The following is a 21,943-nucleotide window of genomic DNA, read 5'->3' as shown; positions in this document are numbered from 1 at the left end:
CTGGAGGTTTTTAGGAGAAGACTTGACAGGGTGCTTGGTGCCGTGGGTTAGTTGTTTGGGCGGTGTTGGATTGGTTGATGGGTTGGACGCGATGATCTTGAAGGTCTCTTCCAACCTGGTTTATTCTATGTATTCTATGTATTCTTTAGTGGTGAGTGCCAGTCTAGCAAGGGCTTCTGTGCTGGACCCAAAATACTGATGTCCCTTTATACCCTTTGGGTGTGGGGGTGGCACCCCCAATTTACATAGAGAGATGGTGATGATTTGCATGAGCTCCTTCCAGTGTAGCGTCCCTTACAGACCTTTCCCTGGCGCCCTTGCAGTGGGTTAGTAAAGGAATCAATTGAAGGAAAAGACAGATTCCCACTTACAGCAGAACTCTTCCTTTTGTCAATTAACCTACAATGAACAGGTCTGGCCTGGAGCTTCCAGAAGGGACAAGGACAGGGCTATTAAGGATCATTGAGGGTCATTGCCTGGCACGTTATTTGAGTAATTAGAAAATCTCTCCCATTAGAAAGGCTCTCCTGACTGCTGCGGATGTGTTAGTTGCTAGGTCATATTTACTGATGACCTTTAGACTCACTGTTTGCCGTGACATTTGTAAGCAAGCAATTTCCTTCCTGAAAATAGTTGACCTTTTACACCAAGTTGAGTGCTTGACTTGAACCATACATTCAAGTCTTGCTACTTCGTGATGCGACTACTCTTTTTGCAGATGCTAGGCTGCTTCTCAAAAGCAGTGCTGCCACATTCTTGTGATGCTATACACCATCTGATAAGCCCTGTCTCACATGTGACATTGATTTAAGATGGCATTAACAGCTTTTGGCTTCAGAACCAGTTTTGCCTGTTGTTCTGATGTTTGCCCTTCTTCTGATCCGTATTAGTGTTAATGTTCACATCTTGGGGAGGTCAGGAGGATGTGCATATGTGCTTCAGTCACGTCCTGAATCAGGTTTTGTTGTCCTTTTTTGAGTTCTTCAGCCTGGAGAAGAGAAGATGCTGTGGGGACCTTACCACTGCCTTCCAGTACCTGAAGGGATCCTACAGGAAGGCTGGAGAGGGACTATTCATAAGGCTGTCTAGCAGTAGGACAAGGGGGAATGGTTTTGTGCTGAGGGACAGTATATTTAGACTGGCTCTTAGGAAGAAGTTCTTTAGTACAAGGTTGCTGAGACTCTGAAATAGGCTGCCCAGGGAGGTTGTGGTTGCCTCCCTCTCTGGAGCTATTCAAGACCTGCCTGGTAGAATAGAATGGAATGGAATGGAATGGAATAGAATGGAATAGAATAGAATAGACCAGACCAGACCAGGTTGGAAAAGACCTTTGAGATCATCAAGTCCAACCTATCATCCAACACTATCTAATCAACTACACCATGGCAACAAGCACCCCATCCAGTCTCTTCCTAAACACCTCCAGTGATGGTGACTCCACCACCTCCCTGGGCAGCCCATTCCAATGGCCAATCTCTCTTTCTATAAAGAATTTCTTTCTAACATCCAGCCTAAACCTCCTCTGGTGCAGCTTGAGACTGTGTCCTCTTGTTCTGGTGCTGGTTGCCTGGGAGAAGAGACCAACCCCCACCTGTCTACAACCTCCCTTCAGGTAGTTGTAGACAGCAATAAGGTCTGCCATGAGCCTCCTCTTCTCCAGGCTAAGCAATCCCAGCTCCCTCAGCCTTTCCTTATAAAGTTTGTGCTCCAAACCCCTCACCAGCTTTGTTGCTCTTCTCTGTACACATTCCAGCAAGCCTGGATGCATTCCTGTATGATCTGGTATAGGTGATCTGGCTCTGGCAGGGGGGTTGGACTAGATGATCTTTCGAGGTCCCTTCCAGCCTCTACCATTCTGTGATTCTGTGAATTTGGCTTATTTAATTTAATCTGTATAGCACAATACTTGCCATTCAATCTGAAATGATAAAAGACACACTCCTTGGTTTTAATATTTTTTTAAGCCACCCAATTTCATTTTGTTGTCTGTGTTGAATAGTTTGTAGCATTAATGTCCCCTTTATTCTACCATTAATAATGCAGCAAGCAAATGTATTTGCTATACCAACTGGCTTAGGTGTTATTGTAAAGGAAGGGGGAAAAAAAGCCATATTAATTAGTTCGGTTCCATGGACATGGATTTATTATTGGCAAAAAGGCATCTAAATTTATTCTCACCCAACAGCTGCTGCTTTGGATTGGGGGGGAAAAAAAGAGAAAAAGAAAGAGAGAGGGAAAAAAAATAATCAAAAATTCCATGTGTGCTGTTGTAGAGATTCTATGCTCTAGTCCTGTGCACTTGGACAGAAGTAGATACTAGAATCTGTTTTCATCTGATTTGACAGCTTGCCGTTGTTACCCTTATCTGCTCTTAGAAAATGATTTTTTGCTAAGAGTAGCTGTCAGGAAGAGGACCCTCCACTTCAGCAGACAGTGAAAATACCAACTCTAATAGTGCAGCAAGCAAAAAGTAGTTATAATGCCTTGTTAGCAAACTGGGTAAAGAAGCCATGTTTCCCTCAGACAAAAATGATGGAAAATAGTGTTTTCCACTATTAATATTTTTGTATCACTAGTGTTGGAGCGATAAAAGATGATGAAAGGATAAGAGGCATAGAAGCCTGGAGGGTTGGAAGGGACCTTAGAGATCATCTACTCCAACCTCCCCTCCATGGGCCTCTCAACTAGACTCCGCCACTCAAGGCCTCATCCAACCTGCCCTTCAGCACCCCCAGGGAGGAGGCAACCACAATCTCCCTACGCAACCCATTCCAGTGTCCCACCAACCTTGTACTGCAGAACTTCTTCCTAAGATCCAGTCTAAGCCTACTCTCCTTCAGCATCAAACCATTTCCCGTAGTCCTTTTGCTGGACACCCTGATGAAATATCCTTCTCCAGCCTTCCTGTAGGATCCCTTCAGATAGTGGAAGGCAACTATAAGGTTGCCTGGGAGTCTTCTCTTCTGAAGGCTGAGGAACCCCAAGAACTGTTTGAAGGGAGGTGTTCAAGAGGGTATTGGACGTGGCACTTGGTGCCATGGTTTAGTCATGAGGTCTATGGTGACAGGTTGGACTTGATAATCTTTGAGGTCTCTTCCAACCTTGGTGATTCTGTGATTCTGTGTGTGTCTTTGAATATTCTTCTTATAAAACCTACATTATGCTGACAAGAAGCTGTCTTCTCTTCTAATAGCTTTAGAGCTTTGTTTCCTATAACTAGAAATAGGATAGGATAGGATAGGATAGGATAGGATAGGATAGGATAAATAGAATAGAATAGACCAGGTGGAAGAGACCTTCAAGATCATCGTGTCCAACCTATCATCCAACATCACCTAATCAACTAAACCATGGCACCAAGCACCCCATCAAGTCTCCTCCTGAACACCTCCAGTGATGGTGACTCCACCACCTCCTCAGGCAGCCCATTCCAGTGGGCAATCACTCTCTCTGTGTAGAACCTCCTCCTAACCGCCAGCCTAAACCTCCCCTGGCGCAGCTTGAGACTGTGTACTAGTTCTCTGACACACAGCTAGTTGTTCACCACACTGTTTTTTATGTCTCCTAGAGTAGAGCACTGTGTATTTTTAACACCACATTGGACATTTTAAAATACTCTGAGCATTTGGGATTGCATTTTAGTGTTTTGATGCATATATTCTTTTTTTATATGCAACTTGGCAGGAAAACCCAAAGTCATCTTTGGGCCATTAGTCCAAAATATCACTCTGCACAGTAATTATTTCTTGCTTCTTTGGTTCATTTCACTTGAATAATAATAAAATCACTCTGAAGTGGTAAAGGTCTGACTCAACATTGCAGTGAATGGAAAATGCTGGTTTTGAAAAACAAGGCTTGAGAGAGAAAGTAAACTCAGTGCACAGATTGCTGTAAACCAGCAGATATATAAAGTTTATTACTATGCATAAAAGTTTTGCATTTTATCACTGTTAGGAAGTATTAGTAATTTAAGTATAGCATCTAGAATTAGGTATTCTCCTCAATTTAAGAAAGATGTTGACTTCCTGGAATGTGTCCAGAGAAGGGCAAAGAGGCTGGTGAGGGGACTGGAGTACAAGCCCTATGAGGAGAGGCTGAGGGAGCTGGATTTGTTTAGCCTGCTGAAGAGGAGGCTCAAGGGAGACCTTATTGCTCTCTACAACTACCTGAAAGGAGACTGTAGCCAGGTGGAGGTTGGTCTCTTCTCCCAGGCAACCAGCACCAGCACAAGAGGACACAGTCTCAAGCTGTGCCAGAGGAGGTTTAGGCTGGATGTTAGGAAGAAGTTCTTCACAGAAAGAGTGATTGGCCACTGCAGTGTGCTGCCCAGGGAGGTGATGGAGTTACTGTCCCTGGAAGTGTTTCAAAAAAGATTGGATGAAGCACTTAGTGCCATGGTTTAGTTAATTAGATGGTGTTGGGTGATAGTTTGGACTCGATGATCTCAAGGGTCTTTTCCAGCTTGGTTAATTCTGTGATTCTGAGTTTGCTTTAAGTTTGCTAATGAGCTCCTCTTTATCCTTTGAACAAGCCACTTCAATCTCTTTTTTCCCTCTGGAAGCAACTTATTCTGCCTATTTTCATTAGAGGTGCTTGTTTAAAAAATAAAAGTTGGTGTTGGTGATTCATTATTGTATTAAAACTTCTCCACTTTTATGACAGTGTAATACCCCTGCTAAGCTAGCTGCCAAATAAATGTCCAGCCATAGTTATCTAGAGTTATCTGGGTGGAGTGGCTGACACACTGTATGGTTGTGCTGCCATTCAGTGAGACTTTGGCTGGAGAGTTGGGCAGGGAGAAACTGAATGAAATTCAACAAGGGGAAGAAGGCCAATGCCATTCTGGGGTGTATTAGAAAGGCTGTGGTTAGTAGGTTGAGAGAGGTTCTTCTTCCCCTCTACTCTGCCTTGGTGAGGCTGCATGTGCAGTATTGTGTCCAGTCTGGGCCCCTCAGGTCAAAAAAGGACCTCAGGGAGCTGCTTGAGAGAATCCAGCACAGCGGAAGAGTGGAAAGTCTTCCTTATGAGGAGAGACTGAGGGAGCTGGGGCTCTTCAGCTTGGAGAAGAGGAGACTAAGGGGTGATCACACTAATGTTTTAAAATATGTAAAGGATGAGTGCCAAGAGGATGGAGCCAGGCTCTGCTCAGTGATGCCCAGTGACAGGACAAGGGGCAGTGGGTAGAAGCTGAGGCACAGGAAGTTCCATGGAAACATGAGGAATTTTTTTTTTTCCCCTGTGAGGGTGCCAGAACACTGGAAGAGGCTGCCCAGGGGGCTTGTGGAGTCTCACTCTCTGGAGATTCGAAACCCATCTGGATGTGTTCCTGTGTGATCTGCTGTAGGCGATCCTACTCTGGCAGGGGGGTTGGACTGGATGGTCTTTGAAAGTCCCTTCCATTCTGTGATTCTGTGAAAAGCTGAAGAAAGAGATTTTATCACTCTTCTTCCCTGCCTCCTCTATTTCCATACTAGTGTAGATATGTATTGCCTGGCAAATCTTAGCAGGCTCTGTCTTGCCTTGATCAGTGTTTTAAAACAAAACAAACAAAACCTTGAAGTGTCTTGCAAGGCTGCTTCCTGGGTATGCACTAATTTGCCTTTTCCAAGTCCGATGTACCTCGTTTGAGCACACTGACAATTCCCTTGCTTTGTCAAACCCGTGCCCTGATTTCCCTCCTGCCCTGCTGTAGCTCCTCTGGCATGTTTCCAGGTTACAGTCCCCTTTGTTCTCCTTTCCTGAAAAGGTGCCAACACCATCCATCTACTTTGAGATTTGAGGATCAGGGCTAAAATTTCAGTTGGTTAAGTGCACGCTTCCATTTCTGCAGGAGACTGGCTTACAGGTCACTGCTTGGGATGTAAGTGATAATTTTGAAATACATGGTAGATAATTTTTTTGTAGAACTGTGCCTGCTGTTAGAAAAGTTATCCTGGTCCTCTTCTTGCCTGAGGCAGTTTAGTGCTCTGAAGAGTTCCTCAGGGTTAATCCTGAAGTGTCTGGGGTATCCAGAGTTCTCCTCTTCTTCCACTTGTATTTTTCTTCTCCTTTGACCTCCTCTCACTTTCTTGCATGATTTGAGTTCATCACCTCTACAAAATACAATTCCTTGTGTCATGAGACTTTCAGGTCAGCACCGTTCACTGCTTTTTTTCTGACCCTTGTGAAGCTTTATTGATAGCAGTAATGGCTTAGTGTTCATGTGCTTGCAGTGCACGCATAGCTATGGAAGCTGTGCAAACAAAGGTGTGATTGGGCTGTGCTCTGAACAGAGCAATGACTAAATGAGATGTTAAAGGTACTCTGCTCTTCAGCAAACATCAGTTTGAATCATCTGATTCATAGGATAGCCTTTCCAAAAATCATTTTAGCTTGAGGGATGGGGTGGCAGAAGTGAATTGCATGGAGGGTGGTCGGTGTAGGAATTCCTTAGAATGGCAGAGCTGCTGTATATCAAAACACTACCAGGCAATCAGCACCAGAACAAGAGGACACGGTCTCAAGCTGCACCAGAGGAGGTTTAGGCTGGATGTTAGAAAGAAATTCTTTATAGAAGCAGAGATTGGCCATTGGAATGGGCTGCCCAGGGAGGTGGTGGAGTCACCATCACTGGAGGTGTTTAGGAAGAGACTGGATGGGGTGCTTGTTGCCATGGTGTAGTTGATTAGATAGTGTTGGATGATAGGTTGGACTCGATGATCTCAAAGGTCTTTTCCAACCTGGTCTGGTCTGGTCTATGCTATGCTATGCTATGCTATGCTATCCTATCCTATTCTATTCTATTCTATTCTAATTCTATTCTATTCTATTCTATTCTATTCTATTCTATTCCTATTCCCTGAAGTAAACTCTGGCAGTTACCTCCTTTGAGAGCAAGATTTCCACTGAAATAAAATATAATCTATAGTTATCAGTCTTTCTGGCAGATGAAAAGCTATTTCCTGATACATTGGAGTGTGCCAGCACATACTGAAAGGTAGAAACCTCTTGTCATCAAGGTCTTGCAGTGGTTTGAGCTTAAGCAGGGTATCTTCAGATTTGCTTTGCAACTTTGAAGTTGGAAGACATGTTTCTTCCTGAACTTGTCTGTTGACTAATACAGAGTGAGGGCTGTGCTGCACATTCTTGATACACAACTAAGCACAGTAAGGAAGTGTTATTTGATCCTGTAGCGCCTCAGACAAAGGTACTGCTGAGAATTTCTTCATAAGACTGTCTGACATATGTAATGAATCAGACTATCTAGGAGAAGTGTGAGTGTGCCTGTCACTTTTCTTTAATGGCTTGCTTTATTCTGGGTGCTCACTGAAGACTCTGTTAATGTGATGTTTACTCTTCAGTCAGAGAGTGGAGCCCTCACATGCTAAAGATTAGGTTCATTAAAGCTAATTGGATTACCAAAATCTGCAAGCATATCCTATGCAGAACAGGAAGCCCATATTCTAGATGATATTGAGTAAATGGCAAAGCCTTAAGAACACTTTACAAGCTCCTCCATCTCTGCCCTCAAGTTCAATGAGCTGGCAGAGCCACTATACTTTCCTTTGAGGAGAACACAATTTTATGTAACATAGCAAGTGGAGTGGGTCTGTCAGGCAGTGATGATGAGCATAGTAGAGAGTGTCTTGCATTCATACCCATGTGTCCTGGTCCAGAGAGGGAAGGAGACTCAGTTCTTTTGAATATTCCCATGTTATGAAATTAGAGGCACAAACGAGGCCAAAATATCAACAGCTAGACTATGTATTACACAAATAAATTGGATGGATCAGAAGGAGAGAGAGAGAGAGAATAGAGAGGGAGAGGGAGAATAGGGAGAGAGAAGAGGAAAGGAATTATATTACCACACCCCTCACCCCCCAAGACAGTTTGAGTCTGTGGAGAAAGGCTGCTGCAGCTTTGGCATAGAGGAGATGTTGTCCTTGCTGGCTGTGCTGTCCTCTGAGCAGCCTCTTCAGGTCCATGACTTGTAGCAGGTGGAACTTAGGACATGGAGAGAGGGTTCCTCTTGGTCTGCTTCTTCCAGGCTCCATGGTGATGCCTCTGTCATTTTCCTCTCCTGGTATTCTCTCCATTTTTCTTCAGAGCAGCATTGCCCTGGGCTTTTCCTTCTCTCATGTTTTCCTTCTCAGCAGCATTGTCCAGGCCTTTTCCTTCACCGTGTTTTCCTTCTCCTGTGTTTTCCTTCTCCTGAGCTCAGATCTTTTATACGGTTTTTAGGTATGAGTCCAGGTGGTGAATATGCATATTCCAGAGAGTATGGATAGCAGTGGCCTCTGCCCATTATTTCCAGGGCAGCTGCAGTCTGGTGAGCAATCTTTATCTGTGCACATTCCAGAGAGTCATTCCAGTGGCATCTGCCCAATACACATCAGCTATTGTCTGGGCAGGCAGCAAAGGCGATTTTATCTTTCCTGAGTCACATGAAGAGAGACAAGATTTAGTCTCTCACACCATGCATCAGGGTTTCAAAACTAAGAAGCAAACCTGAAGCGCTGCCAGCCAAAAGCCAGTTGGTTCAATACCCACGCTGACGTGAAGCTGGATAGCTTTTAGAGGCCTGCAATAACTTTCAATTATGTTTTTATTTCACCTGCTGTCATTCCAAAAGCCCTGGATCAACAGCATGTTGAACAAACTGTATAAATAACACTCAATGAAAAGAGGAATAATATATTAAAGTTAGGAGGTGGTAAATCTCTAAAACAGTCTATGTGAACGTTGCCACATACCCACTGATATAAAAGAAAAATCAATGTATGAAATAGATTAACCTCTAAATTATGGGTGTAATAAACCCATTTATTCCTTGAGGAAACAAGAAATGGGGCACTTTTGCTGTTGAGTTAGCAAAATGAGGTAACTTGATAAAAATGTGTCTGTTAATAATGGAGGGTTTTAGAGGAAAATTACTGCAAATTCTATGACATAATTTATGATATATGTTGAAAAAATATACTATTTCTTTGGAATAATAATACACGCCCTAGTGCAGAACATATGCAACACCCGTTGCACTTTCAAAGTAGTCACCTTTAGCATTTGCCTTCTCACTTAATAGACATGATCTGATTGATCTACTGAGTATCTTTGTGAGACATAGTGAGTTTCTATTGTAGAAAAGCTATTTAAAATGTTAAACTCTCTTCATTTATTTGTTTTGTTTTGGGGTTTTTTTGGCTGTTTTTGTTTTGGGGTTGGTTTGTTTGTTTGTTTGAGTGTGCAACTGAGCTTTCAGTATTTTGACAGGGGAAACCTCTCATACCTATAAAATACACATGGACTTCAGAAAGGCCTTTGACACCGTCCCCCACAGCAAACTCCTGGCCAAGCTGTCAGCCCATGGCTTGGACAGCAGCACTCTGTGCTGGGTCAGGAACTGGCTGGAGGGCTGAGCCCAGAGAGTGGTGGTGAATGGTGCCACATCCAGCTGGCAGCCAGTCACTAGTCACAGTCACTGGTCTAGTCATGAGGTCTGTTGGGACAGGTTGGACTTGATGATCCTTGGGGTCTCTTCCAACCTTAGTTATACTGTGATACTGTGATACTAGTGGTGTCCCCCAGGGATCAGCACTGGACCCCATGCTCTTTAATATCTTTATCGATGATCTAGATGAGGGGATTGAGTCCATCATCAATAAGTTTGCAGACAACACCAAGCTGGGGGCAGGTGGATGAGGCACTATGTGCCATGGTTTAGTTGATTAGATAATGTTGGATGATAGGTTGGACTCAATGGTAATGCCTGCATCTCTCTTCCTGGCTGGCTCCCTTATCTTTGCTATGCTTGGGAGTGGGGCCCTGTTTGCAAACATTGATCTTGATGTTTCAACTTCTTTCTCATGAAGTAGACCATCCCCAAAGGAATTTTATGGCTTTTATTATTTTCTTTTTATTTTATCCAAGCACAAACTTTGTCTACTCCCAGATCTGTTTTAGGGAAGATGACCCTTCTGAATAGAAGTCAGGAACATAGATCAAAATATAAAATGTGCACATCAATAACAGTGTTCCCACAGTGCTTAAGCCATAAGTAACTGAGTTTTCCTGACCCTCTTTTTTGTGAGAATGCTTGGAACACAAGCCCTATGAGGAGAGACTGAGGGAGCTGGGGTTGCTTAGCCTGGAGAAGGGGAGACTCAGGGGTGACCTTATTACTCTCTACAACTACCTGAAGGGAGGTTGTAGACAGACGGATGTTGGTCTCTTCTCCCAGGCACCCAGAACCAGAACAAGAGGACAGAGTCTAAGGCTGTGCCAGGGGAGGTTTAGGCTGGATGTCAGGAGGAATTTCTATACAGAGAGAGTGATTGGCCATTGGAATGTGCTGCCCAAGGAGGTGGTGGAGTCACCATCGTTGGAGGTGTTCAGGAGGAGACTTGATGGGGTGCTTGGTGCTATGGTTTAGTTGTTTGGGTGGGTTGGATTGGTTGATGGGTTGGACACGATGATCTTGAAGGTCTCTTCCAACCTGGTCTATTCTATTCTATTCTATTCTATTCTATTTATGGGCAAATGTTCCTTACGCGTCTTTTCTATGTGGTAAGAACACTACCTTTTCCTGTACTTAATTACTCCAGTGCTTCTTGTGCATTTGTGTTTCACTAGTGTCTAGCTGCACTGTTGCAGTAGGCACGGTGCAAACCCATTGTGAATCCATGTCTGAAAAGAAATTGCAATTAATGGAGGAGTATCACAGTATCATAGTAACAAATGCCAAGAGTACAAATAGAAAGGCATCAAGATGTGAAGCTGTCTGAACAACAAATCTAAAATACAGACCAGTGACAGAGCTGGGAACATAATGTGCCTCTTAATTCCCACTTTAGCACCTGCAGTTTCAGTAGGAGGGAGCTGAATCGGAGCAGCGACAATATATCTGTTGTCCAAACAGCCAAGGATCAGGTTAGGAAAGCAAAGGCACAGATAGAATTAAACTTTGAGTTATCTTTGATAAAATTATTGGATCAAGTAGAGTAGAGTAGAATAGAATAGAATAGAATAGAATAGAATAGAATAGAATAGAATTGGATTGAATTGAATTGAATTGAATTGGATTGAATTGAATTGAATTGAATTGAATTGAATTGAATTGAATTGAATTGAATTGACCAGGTTGGAAAAGACCTTTGAGATCATTGAGTCCAACCTATCATCCAACACCATCTAATCAACTAAACCATGGCACCAAATGCCCCATTCAGTCTCTTCCTAAACACCTCCAGTGATGGTGACTAGTTTATTTTTCTTTTAAGAATATTGATTTTTATTTTTTCACTATATATAGATGGAAAATAGTTGAGTGCTGAAATTTAGTTGGAGGCATAAGTTATGTTTTTAATAGGTATGTGGCTCCATTTGAGTATATTTTTCTTTCTGTTCCTGCATGCACACAGAGTTGAACCAAATTGTTTTGCAGGAGAAATTGGTCTTGAGATATAGATTGAGACATTGGATGCCAGCAGTGTACTTAATAATCAAAATTCTTTGCTTTTCCTCAGGTTAGTTGCATTACTTCAGACAGAAAAGGAGTGAAAATGCCTTTAGCAGCTGTGTAGCCTCTTTTCCATGCAGACCATCCTTTGTTTCTTTCCTTCATATACCAAAAACCAGGAGGATGTGGTCGCTGCAGATAATAGCAGTTCATAAGTTCCAGGGCTGTGGGTATGTTCTCTACAAAACCAGATATATTCTACAAAAAGTTCCATGTATCTTCATCTCCAGCCAGAGCTTGGGCGTTAATCTTCTGTTTTTAAATAGACGGGAAGATTTATACCAAGCTTTTATAGTTTGGAGAAGTCAAAGAGCTTGGTTTTCATGTTTCTTTTAATGATGAATTGGGAGAGTATTGTGTTTTAGGTTTGCTCTTTTATGCTACTATCACTTCTAGTATGTCATAGTAAGTTACAAGTTTACACAAAAGTCTAAGTGGAATGCATTTCAAATAAAATAATGCATGCTAACTATTGATTGACATGAAAAACTAGACACAGAATGTCTTGCCAAATGAAAAATAAAGTTTTGGCTAAAAACTTTATTAACTCAGAGAAATAACAGAATATACAGCATGAAATGAAGTGTAGAGGAGAAACTATTACGTTTAACAGTGGTTGTAGCCAGGTGGGGGTTGGTCTCTTCTCCCAGGCAACCAGCACCAGAACAAGAGGACACAGTCTCAAGTTGCACCAGGGGAGGTTTAGGCTGGATGTTAGGAAGAAGTTTTTCATAGAAAGAGTGATTGGCCATTGGAATGGGCTGCCCAGGGGGGGTGGTGGAGTCACCATCACTGGAGGTGTTTAGGAAGAGACTGGATGGGGTGCTTGTTGCCATGGTTTAGTTGATTAGATTGTGTTGGATGATAGGTTGGGCTTGATGACTCAAAGGTCTCTTACAACCTGGTTAATTCTATTCTAGTCTATTCTAGTCTAGTCTAGTCCATTCAATTCCATTCTATTCTATTCTATTCTATTCTAATAGGATTTTTTTCCAGTCTAACAGATGAAAAGATGAACTGAATAATTCTTCTGTAGATCTTTTCATTTACTGAGCTTCAAAGTGGTTGGGAGCAAGTAACCAGCTGGAAATTGCTATCAGCAGTCCCAAGGGTCATTTGTTGTAATGCTCTGTTATGGGAGAAGAGAGTGAAAACACACATAGGTACAGATATGGAACATAGAATTCTAGGACAGTGAATGGTTGTGTACTGCAGAAGTCATATCAGAGTGTTTTCACAAATGAGATTTTTAGCTTTTTTCTTTCTGGATGTGTTTTCTTACAAGCATTAATGCTGACAAACCAGCTAATCACCTTAATTACTGCTTCTACCTGAAAAAAAAAAAAAAAAGGAAAAAAAAAAAAGAATAGTAGCAGCTGCTCTGTGTACTTGCAGCTCACAAGGCAAACTGTGTCCTGAGCTGCATCAGAAGAAGAGTGAGCAGTGGAATGAGGGAGATGATTCTGCCTCTCTACTCTCCTTGGAGTACTGTGTCCAGTTCTGCTGTCCCCAACATGAGAGGGACATTGAGCTGCTGAAGTGGGTCCAGAAGAGGACCATGAAGGTGATCAGAAGGCTGGAGTAGCTCCTCTATGATGACAGACTGGGAAAGTTGGCGCTGTTCAGCCTGGAGAAAAGAAGGCTCCAAGGAGACCTTATAGCGGCCTTCTAGTACCTGAAGGGGTCTTATGAGAAAGCCAAGAGGGGATTTTTAACAAGGGGTTGTAGTGATTGAAACTTGAAGAGGATAGATTTAGACTGGAGATTAGGGAAGAAATTCTCTGCAGTGAGGGTGGTGAGACACTGGAAGAGGTTGCCCAGGGTCGTTGTGGATACCTCCTCCCTGGAGGTGTTCAGCGTTAGGTTGGATGGGGCCTCAGTGGGTCTAGTGGAAGATGTCTCTGCCCATGTCAGGGGGGTTGGAACTAGATGATCTTTGAAGTCCCTTCCAACCTGAACCACTCTATGAATCTATGACTGGGGAAATAAATTCAGAATTCTGCATGTATGCTAATAAAGAGTTTAACACTGAGTGAATCTGAGAATGTTTTTAGCAGCTTTATTTCATTAAACAAGGGAATGGTGGAACATTTGTATGACTTTTCTCAATTTAGTGCTAAATAACTTTTGAATTGTTTCTCATTTTAAGAAATACTCAGCTAATGTGACTCACAGAAGGGGGATAGGTTCTTTTCTCATTGAAATATTGTGTTTGGGTTGGGTTTTTTTTTTGTCTTTACAAAATATGTTGTGCACAGTTGGATGATATTATTTATGTGAATCCTAAAAGGATTCCATCAGTTGTTTGTTTTGGTTTTTTGGGTGTTTTTTTTTTCCTAGCAATGATTAGTTTATTCTGCTTGGAGGAAAATAATGTGTTTGCTGCTATTTCCGTCCCCATGGGAGGATGCTTCTGCATCAAACCACAGCAGCTTGAAAGCAATGCATTTTCCAAGGGGAAAAAAAAAAACCCAACCACATATCTGAAATAATTATCAGGCTGTTTAGCAGCATTATGTTAAAACTTCATTGAAAGTTTGCATTACTCAGGTTTGATAAAAATTCCTATAAAGAAAGGGCTTGAGTAACTGAAGCAGCAGAGTTTAACTGCTACTGGAGCTAATGTTTATGGGTAGTACATCTGGAGGCAAGAACAGCTTGCCATATACTGTGTGTTTGGTGGAAAGGCCATGCATCATCTTTTCATTATTCTGGCTCATAAAAGGAAATACTTGTGAAAATAGAACTGTTTCATGAAGCAACTTTGTATTTATAAGCCTAATTTGTTGGGGTGTTTTTTTTTCATGTGTGCCCATAGACTATAATTACAATGCCAGGTAAATTAGCTTCCTAAATTGTGAATAACGTGGGGCTGTGTTTTCTATAAAATGTTAGCTCCAGTTTCTTTTGTAAGTACACTTTTTGTGCCACTCAACAAAAAAGGGAACATATGTGGAGGCTTAAATATTTTATTATTTTTTTTTTTACCTCAAGTCCTTTATAGATGGGATATAAAAGCCCGTTGTATAGCATAATAAATTGTATGGAAAGGAACCACATGTTTTCCAAGGAGACAAAAAACATAGCATGCATTTTTGGTGATCTCTGTAGTGTGTTTCTATCCATATGACATATTTTTAATCCTGGTTGCTTACTTAACCATTCTTTCAACTCCTGTGCCTGTTGTCAGTTTTCATTGAATGGCTCAGGTTGGTAGGGACCTTAGAGATCATCTACTCTATCCTCCCCACCATGGGCAGGGATGCCTCTCAACTTGGCTGCTCAAGGCCTCATCCAAAATGGTTAAAAACGCCCCCAGGGAGGTGGTGTCCACAATCTCCCTAAAGCAGCCCATTCCAGAGTCTCACCACCCTTGTACTGAAGAACTTCTTCCTGAGAACCAAAGTGAACCTATTCTCCCCAAGCTTAAAACCACTCCCTCTTGTCCTATTGTTAGACACCCTTATGGAAAGTCCCTCTGCAGCCTTCCTGTAGGATCCCTTCAGCTCTTGGAAGGCAGCTACAAGGTCCCCCCCAGAGACTTCTCTTCTCTAGGCTGAACAACCCTAGCTCCCTCAGCCTATCCTCATGGCAGATGTATTCTATCTTTTATAGGGCATTGCATACCCCAAAAGTACAGCATTATAAATTCATATAATTTAAAAGGAAGATTCAGCATTTATGTGAAATTGCAAACACCCTTAATATCACCTGAGAAACTCAAGGCCATGAAGATTACTGATATGGATAAAATTCATACTACAGTGAGAGCTATGTCAGTTAGGAAAATTTCTTGGTTTTCAGAGGTAAAAAAAAAAAAGGCTAAAACTGTGAAGCTAGCCCAGTTCTGCATTTTATTTTGATTATTTTCTTTTTTATTTAGAGGTGATATACAACAATTGGTCCTTTCCTTTTTGCAGTAGCAGTTTCTAAAGCACAGAGGCATATTTCGTTCTTAAGGATCCTTTTCCCACCCCAAAGCTCTATGTATGCCGAGTGTATGCAAATCACCACTATGAAATGTGAGGCTCACAGCAAGATGTGGAGACCCAGGGAAATGGAGGGGGGGGGGGGGTGGGAAGAAACAATTGGCCTTTGCCGCTCCTCTTCCATAAAAAGTTTCTTTGTGGAGTTTGTCTCCCCGAGGAACTTCCTGGTACTTGGATACTCTGTCATGTGTAATTGGATTGTAGCTCTTTCTGAATACTGTTTTCTCCTCTTGACAGCATGGGGTAACCTCGGAAATGTTCTCAAGAGCCAGAGCAAGATTTCTGAAGCTGAAAGCGCCTACAGAAATGCCTTGTACTACCGCAGCAACATGGCTGATATGCTTTATAATTTGTAAGTATGGGTGGCTTTGCTGGGCTGGGAGCGGCTGTGAAACCTGCTGTGAATGGAGCTATTGATTTCCTCGCTGGAAATGGAGATGATGTTTGCCGTCGCTTTGTAATGGTGGTCTCTTTAATAGTACTCCTTAAACTCGGGGGTGGACAGGACATGATCATGTATTCATGTATTGGGTATGGAGAAGGTAAACTTAAAAATCTCTGTGCTTTGGAAGAAGACATGCAAACCCACACTGAAGAAGGTACAAATAGATGATCTGGCAACAGTAGCACTCCATCTGTTTCTGGCTGAGCTAAAAGAGAGAGGTGTTATTTAGACTTCTTTTTAAAGTCTGGATAACACTCGGTAGGGGGAGCGGATGTAAGCACTTCCTAGCATAAGCCAATACCCATTGGTTAGCTCCAGAGGTCTGAAATGTTAAGGCAAGCAAATTGCTTTTCTCCTGTGACTGACTTTAGATCAGTGTAGATTCGAGAAAGTTTAATTGCTATAATCCCGTTGTAGGTGAGTAAGAGAATAAATAGCATGGGCATCAAAATAATTATGCAGTGGAGAAAAAGATTTCCCAGCTCATTAAGGTACCAAATCATGAACAGTGAAGTTGGCATCATGCTCAGCTTCTCACTGAGGCGTGATCGTGATGAGTGCTCCAGCTGGGAGGGAGCTGATTCTCTGGGTGCCTGGGCTAGGCGTCCACCTGCTCCCTGCTCAGCACTGCTCATCTTGCCAGTGCTCATCCTTCGTTCCCCTCCTGCCATCACCACTCAGTCCAAGCCTCAAGGGTGTGGCTCTGCCGTGAGACAGGCTTATCACCTCCTTGGTGTGTGAAGAGAACAAAATCCAGGTGACTGCCATGCATTAAGTAGTAGTAGGAAAATAATGTTCCATGTGTGGCAGAAAAGTACATATGTGAGAGGAACAATGTGCAAAAACTAAATGCTAATAAAATCATAGATAGTAAGCTTCTTTAACTAAATAACTAAATAAACAATGTTTTACCTGTAAGACCAGTTGTTTATATTTGGAGCACCTCTCCTCTGAGGACAGGCTTGGGAGAGTTGGGGTTGTTCAGTTTGGAGAAGAGAAGGCTCCGAGGAGACCTTCTGGTGGCCTTCCAGTATCTGAAGGGGGCCTACAAGAAAGTTGGTGATGGACTTTTTAGGGTGTTGGGTAGTGATAGGACTAGGGGGAATGGATGCAAACTGCAGGAGGGGAGATTTAGATTAGACATTAGGAAGTTCTTCACCATGAGGGTGGTGAGAGACTGGAAGAGGTTGCCTGGGTAGGTGATGGAAGCCCCATCCCTGGAAGTTTTTAAGGCCAGGCTGGATGTGGCTCTGGGCAGCCTGATCTAGTGGAAAGTGTCCCTGCCCATGGCAGGGGGGTTGGAACTACATTGTCCTTGAGGTCCCTTCCAACCCAGACAATTCTGTGATTCTGAAAACTAAGCCTACAATAGACTTTAGCTTATTTTTTCCTTCTTTAACAAGGAATAAGTTGTCCATTTCATTAATTTGCTCACATTTAAACATACTGCCAACTCAAAATAATTGAATGGTGGAATTTCCAGTCCAAAATATGTATCTTGTTTTAATCATCATGCACTGGCACACATGCATGCACGCACTTCTTTTTTCATTTGTCTGTTAGGCAGTGGAAAGTGTTAAAGCATATTTTGAAGACGAAACTCCTTCTGCTCACATGTAAAAAAAAGAAGTGCTGAGCCCAGCAGAAGATTGTGGGAAAAGGTGGTGAGACTGATAACACCTACATTTCTCATATGCCATTCATTTTGGGGGTGAAAATTGCAGCTATGATTTTTTCTGTTTGGTTGTTTTTGTATGCCCGTACAGTACTTTTGTCTCTTACTCTCAGTGTCATGGAGGGAAACTGAAGTTAGTATTGGGGGAACAGGAAGGGTGTTGGGCAATACAGGCAGGGATGTAAAAGATGTGAGATTTCAGTAGTTGTGCTGTTTTCAGAAGAAGCTGGTAATCTTCCAGCTTCCCACCAGTATACAAAATCTATGCCTACAAACCATCTTTTCTGTTGAACAGAAAACTTTCTGCAATTCTACTGAATTTCTCTACAAGGAACTGAACTGAAATGCTGTTTGGAATATGTAGGCTATGAAGCTGGTTTTAATGATACAGTTTTGTTTTCTGATTTACACCTTATGGCTCTGAGTTGCAGCTGATTTTGCCTCTTAGGCCAATGCAAACTGCATTTATTTAGATTACATAATTACAGAATGTCCATTTGAAGGTTTGTCTGATTCTGAGCACATGATTTCCCCTATTGTTCAAATGTGTCAGTTCTGTAACCTTAAACAAATCCCTAAACTTTCAGAGACATCAGAAACATTTTTTATATCAAAAAACACAGGGGTGTGGGGTGGGGGGAATAAAAGCTCTGCCTAACATTAATACTGCATTGGAGGTCCTTCACAACTTTAGGTGTGGGTTAAAATAAGTGTGTGCTGTTGACATTTTCCCCAGTCCAAATAACTAGAGGTGTTTAAGAGGAGACTGGATGAGACGCTTGGTGTCATGGTTTAGCTGATTGGATGGTGTTGGGTGATAGGCTGGACTCTATGATCTTGAAGGTCTCTTGAGTGAAACTTGTGCTTGGTTTATACCTTAAGCTAGCTTGTGACATAGCCTCTCATGAAGGTCTGGAGAAAAGAAGGCTCCAAGGTGACCTAATTGTGGCTTTCCAGTATCTGAAGGGGACCTACAAGAAGGCTGGGGAGGGGCTTCTTAGGATATCAGGTAGTGATAGGACTAGGGGGAATGGAATGAAGCTGGAGATGGGGAGATTCAGACTGGACATGAAGCAGTTCTTCCCCATGAGAGTGGTGAAGCCCTGGAATGGGTTGTCCAGGGAGGTGGTTGAGGCCCCATTCCTGGAGGTGTCTAAGACCAGGCTGGATGAGGCTCTGGCCAGGCTGATCTAGTGTGGGGTGTCCCTGCCCATGGCAGGGGGGTTGGAACTAGATGATCCTTGCGGTCCCTTCCAACCTTGACTGATTCTTCGATACTAAGATATGATCTGTGGCCTACAATTTATGAAACCTGATGTTTGACTTCAATTCTTGTTTAGGACCTTGTCTTCTGAAACTCCCATGAAAACCTTGAAGAAGTTCCTAGCAACTCTGAAAGTATTTGAGACTTTCACAGCAATTTCAGTGCAGAAAGGACTCCAGTTGTTGTCTTACACTGCAAATGAAGAATGTATTACAATATGACTTTAATAAGGTAGATTGAACTTCAGAAATGCATATAAAGCAGCTCCCTATAAATAACTTCTCTGACATCTTGCTTGCAATTACTGCACTGCAGGTAATTTTTATAAATAAATCTCAAAGCCAGCTTCTCACAGCTATGGAGCTCTGCTGATTTCAGCTAGAATTCACTGGGCTGCTAATCAGCATAAAGTGAATTTCTCTCTGTGTTATTTTGGGGTTTGGTTTTGTGTTTTTTTTTCAAATGAGAAATCCATGTATTTAATACTATGAAGTACCAAGGACAGAGCTATACATCAAAACTAGTTTTTCCAAACTAGGCAACAATCAGCACATTAAAAGCAAACTATTTTTGGATTATTTTGTCTTTTCAGTTCTTATTTCCTTGTGGTTGTTACCTGAAGCTCATGGGGGTGTTTTTGGTATTGTTTCAAATTGCTTCTAATGAATGCCTAAAGTAAAAATAGCTTATCAGTCAAAAGACTTCTATTTAGGTCTAACTGGGCTTAAAGGATTTTTTGAGCCGTATCAGTAATCTCCATTGCCTTGAGTTTCTCAGGCAATATTAAGGATGTTTGCAATTTCACATGAATGCTGAATCTTCCTTTTAAATTATCTTAATTTAAAATGCTGTATTTTGGGGGTATACAATGCCTTATAAAAGATGGAACACCTCTGCCATGAGGATAGGCTGAGGGAGCTGGGGTTGTTCAGCCTAGAGAAGAGAAGTCTCTGGGGGGGACTTTGTAGCTGCCTTCCAATAGCTGAAGGAAGGCTGCAGAGGGACTTTCCGTAAGGGTGTCTAACAATAGGACAAGAGGGAGTGGTTTTAAGCTGAGGGAGAGTTGGTTCAGACTGGTTCTCAGGAAGAAGTTCTTCAGTACAAGGGTGGAGAGACTCTGGAGTGGGCTGTCTTAGGGAGATTGTGGATGCCTCCTCCCTGGGAGTGTTTTAAGCCATTTTGGATGAGACCTTGATCAGCCAAGTCGAGAGGCATCCCTGCTCATGGTGGGGAGGATGGAGTAGATGATCTCTAAGGTCCCTTCCAACCTGAGCCGTTCAATGATTCTGTGAATTTCTACCAAGCAGCCATCCCCTTTCATCTCTCCCAAAAGCCCTCATTTTGCCTTTAGTGATAGTGGGCTGAAGTACAAGTTTATTATTCTAATAATTTAATTCCTTTGAATAATTTTGAAGCATGAATCTCCATAAAATTTACTGGGGCAAACTTAGGATATTATGTCAAGAATGGATGACTATTTCAGTTTTTTCTTAGGTGAAGTCTTCAAAACTTTAGTTCTGTAAAGCCTGGGATTGCAGAACTGGTTTATACACAAAGTTTAACTACTTATCCTTGGATAAAAAAATCAATATGAGCAAAGGTTTAACTCATCTGTTTCTATTACCATACATAACATGAAATGGTGTCCTCTCCTGCCTTTTAAGGGTACTAGCATAAAAATTTCCTTTGTTGAGCTATCAAAGATGGAATGCTCTAAAAGCAGGCTAACCCACAAACTTAATGTTGCACTGTGTTTGAACCTGCCCCAGATGAAGTTGCTGCACCACTTCACGTAGTGAGAAATGAGTCAAGGTTATGATCCCTCTTTCTTGATAGCTCAGAAGTTTTTATAGTGCAGGATTTTGAACTAAAAAGCAAAGAGGATTTGTCTTCTGCTATGTAATTGATTTTTTATCTTTTATTTTTCTCTCAGCTGTGAATGCTAACTAGTTACAAACCTGTCTGGAAGTAATCTCTGCATTGCCAGCTATTTACTCCTCTGTGTCTTACTGTACCCAAAGATGTATTGGTAAAATCTTGCTGGATCGTGAGAGCAGCTTGTGAGGTAGTACCCAAAGGTCACTTAGGTGACTGATGGTGTCCAGCAGTGCAGATCTCTGCTCTGGAACTCTTTGTAAGGCCTGTGTGAAGATATTTTAGTAAGGAAGACTGAGACTTGAAATGTATTCAGTGACCTAGCTATTCAATTTCCTGTGTCAATATTTGAAGTTTTGATGATTCATGGTCCTTACAGAAGCTTTCTCCATTTTATAAAATTATGAAACACAATCTTTGTTGACTTCTGGGGCATGCCACAGGGAACAGATGTCTCATTTGAGACATCACACACACACAGAATGGTTGGGGTTGGAAGGGACCTCCAGAGATCGTTGAGTCCAACGCCCCTGCCAAAGCAGGATCACAGACAGGCCACACAAGAACACATACAGACAGGTTTTGAAAGTCTCCAGAGCAGGATATTCCACAACCTTTTTTGGGCCAGTGTCCAAAGGAGGGAGAAAGACAGGAGCAATGCCACTTATCATCCATATGGTTGCCTTTTCTCCCTCTGTCAAAGAAACAAAGGTTGTGAGAGTTGACGCAGTGTTGAAATGGTAGTTCTAACCTAACTGCCCCAGTAACAGTAAATAAACCAGGACTGCATTTGCAGACCAACATGCTTCCATTTCCAAAGCTCTTCCCTAGAGCTGGGACAACATGGCAGAGTTTTGTCTATGCTGTTTGGGGCTGATTGTTTGGGTTTGATTTTTTCTTTTTACTCATGGGGTTATGGATGGCTGTTCCCAGAGAGCACTACAGAGGGAATGACCATTCTGTGTTAGTGCCTACTGGGGATGTTTAGGTTCTTTGTGATTAAAAAAAAAGGAGAATTTATGTTCCATTTACATATTTGCTAGTGGGATGTTATTGGGAAACATTAAACATGTTGCTTGTTTGTGCTGTTCCTTAATGATTAGCTTTCTTGTTAATGAAACCTAATTGTAGTCTCTTACAGAAGGTTAGTACTCATTTGGTCGAGTAGCTAAATGGATTACTTAAAACAAAACAAAACAAC

At 42.2% G+C, this 21,943-nt stretch overlaps 1 protein-coding gene across 2 annotated transcripts in view; it reads left to right on the top strand.

The window, feature by feature from the left end:
• The window catches only part of TMTC2 (transmembrane O-mannosyltransferase targeting cadherins 2), a 304,368-nt gene that overhangs the window by 189,501 nt on the left and 92,924 nt on the right, over positions 1–21,943 (top strand). For both annotated transcript variants that reach the window (XM_054178580.1, XM_054178581.1), the window contains one exon: positions 15,721–15,835. In XM_054178580.1, coding sequence (XP_054034555.1) covers positions 15,721–15,835 — 115 coding nt within the window. The remainder of the gene's footprint in view (positions 1–15,720; positions 15,836–21,943) is intronic.

Source organism: Dryobates pubescens, chromosome Z (assembly GCF_014839835.1).
Source record: "Dryobates pubescens isolate bDryPub1 chromosome Z, bDryPub1.pri, whole genome shotgun sequence".
Classification (NCBI taxonomy): domain Eukaryota; kingdom Metazoa; phylum Chordata; class Aves; order Piciformes; family Picidae; genus Dryobates; species Dryobates pubescens.
The sequence above is the reverse complement of the archived record's forward strand: the minus strand, read 5'-3'. Positions and strand labels throughout refer to the sequence as shown.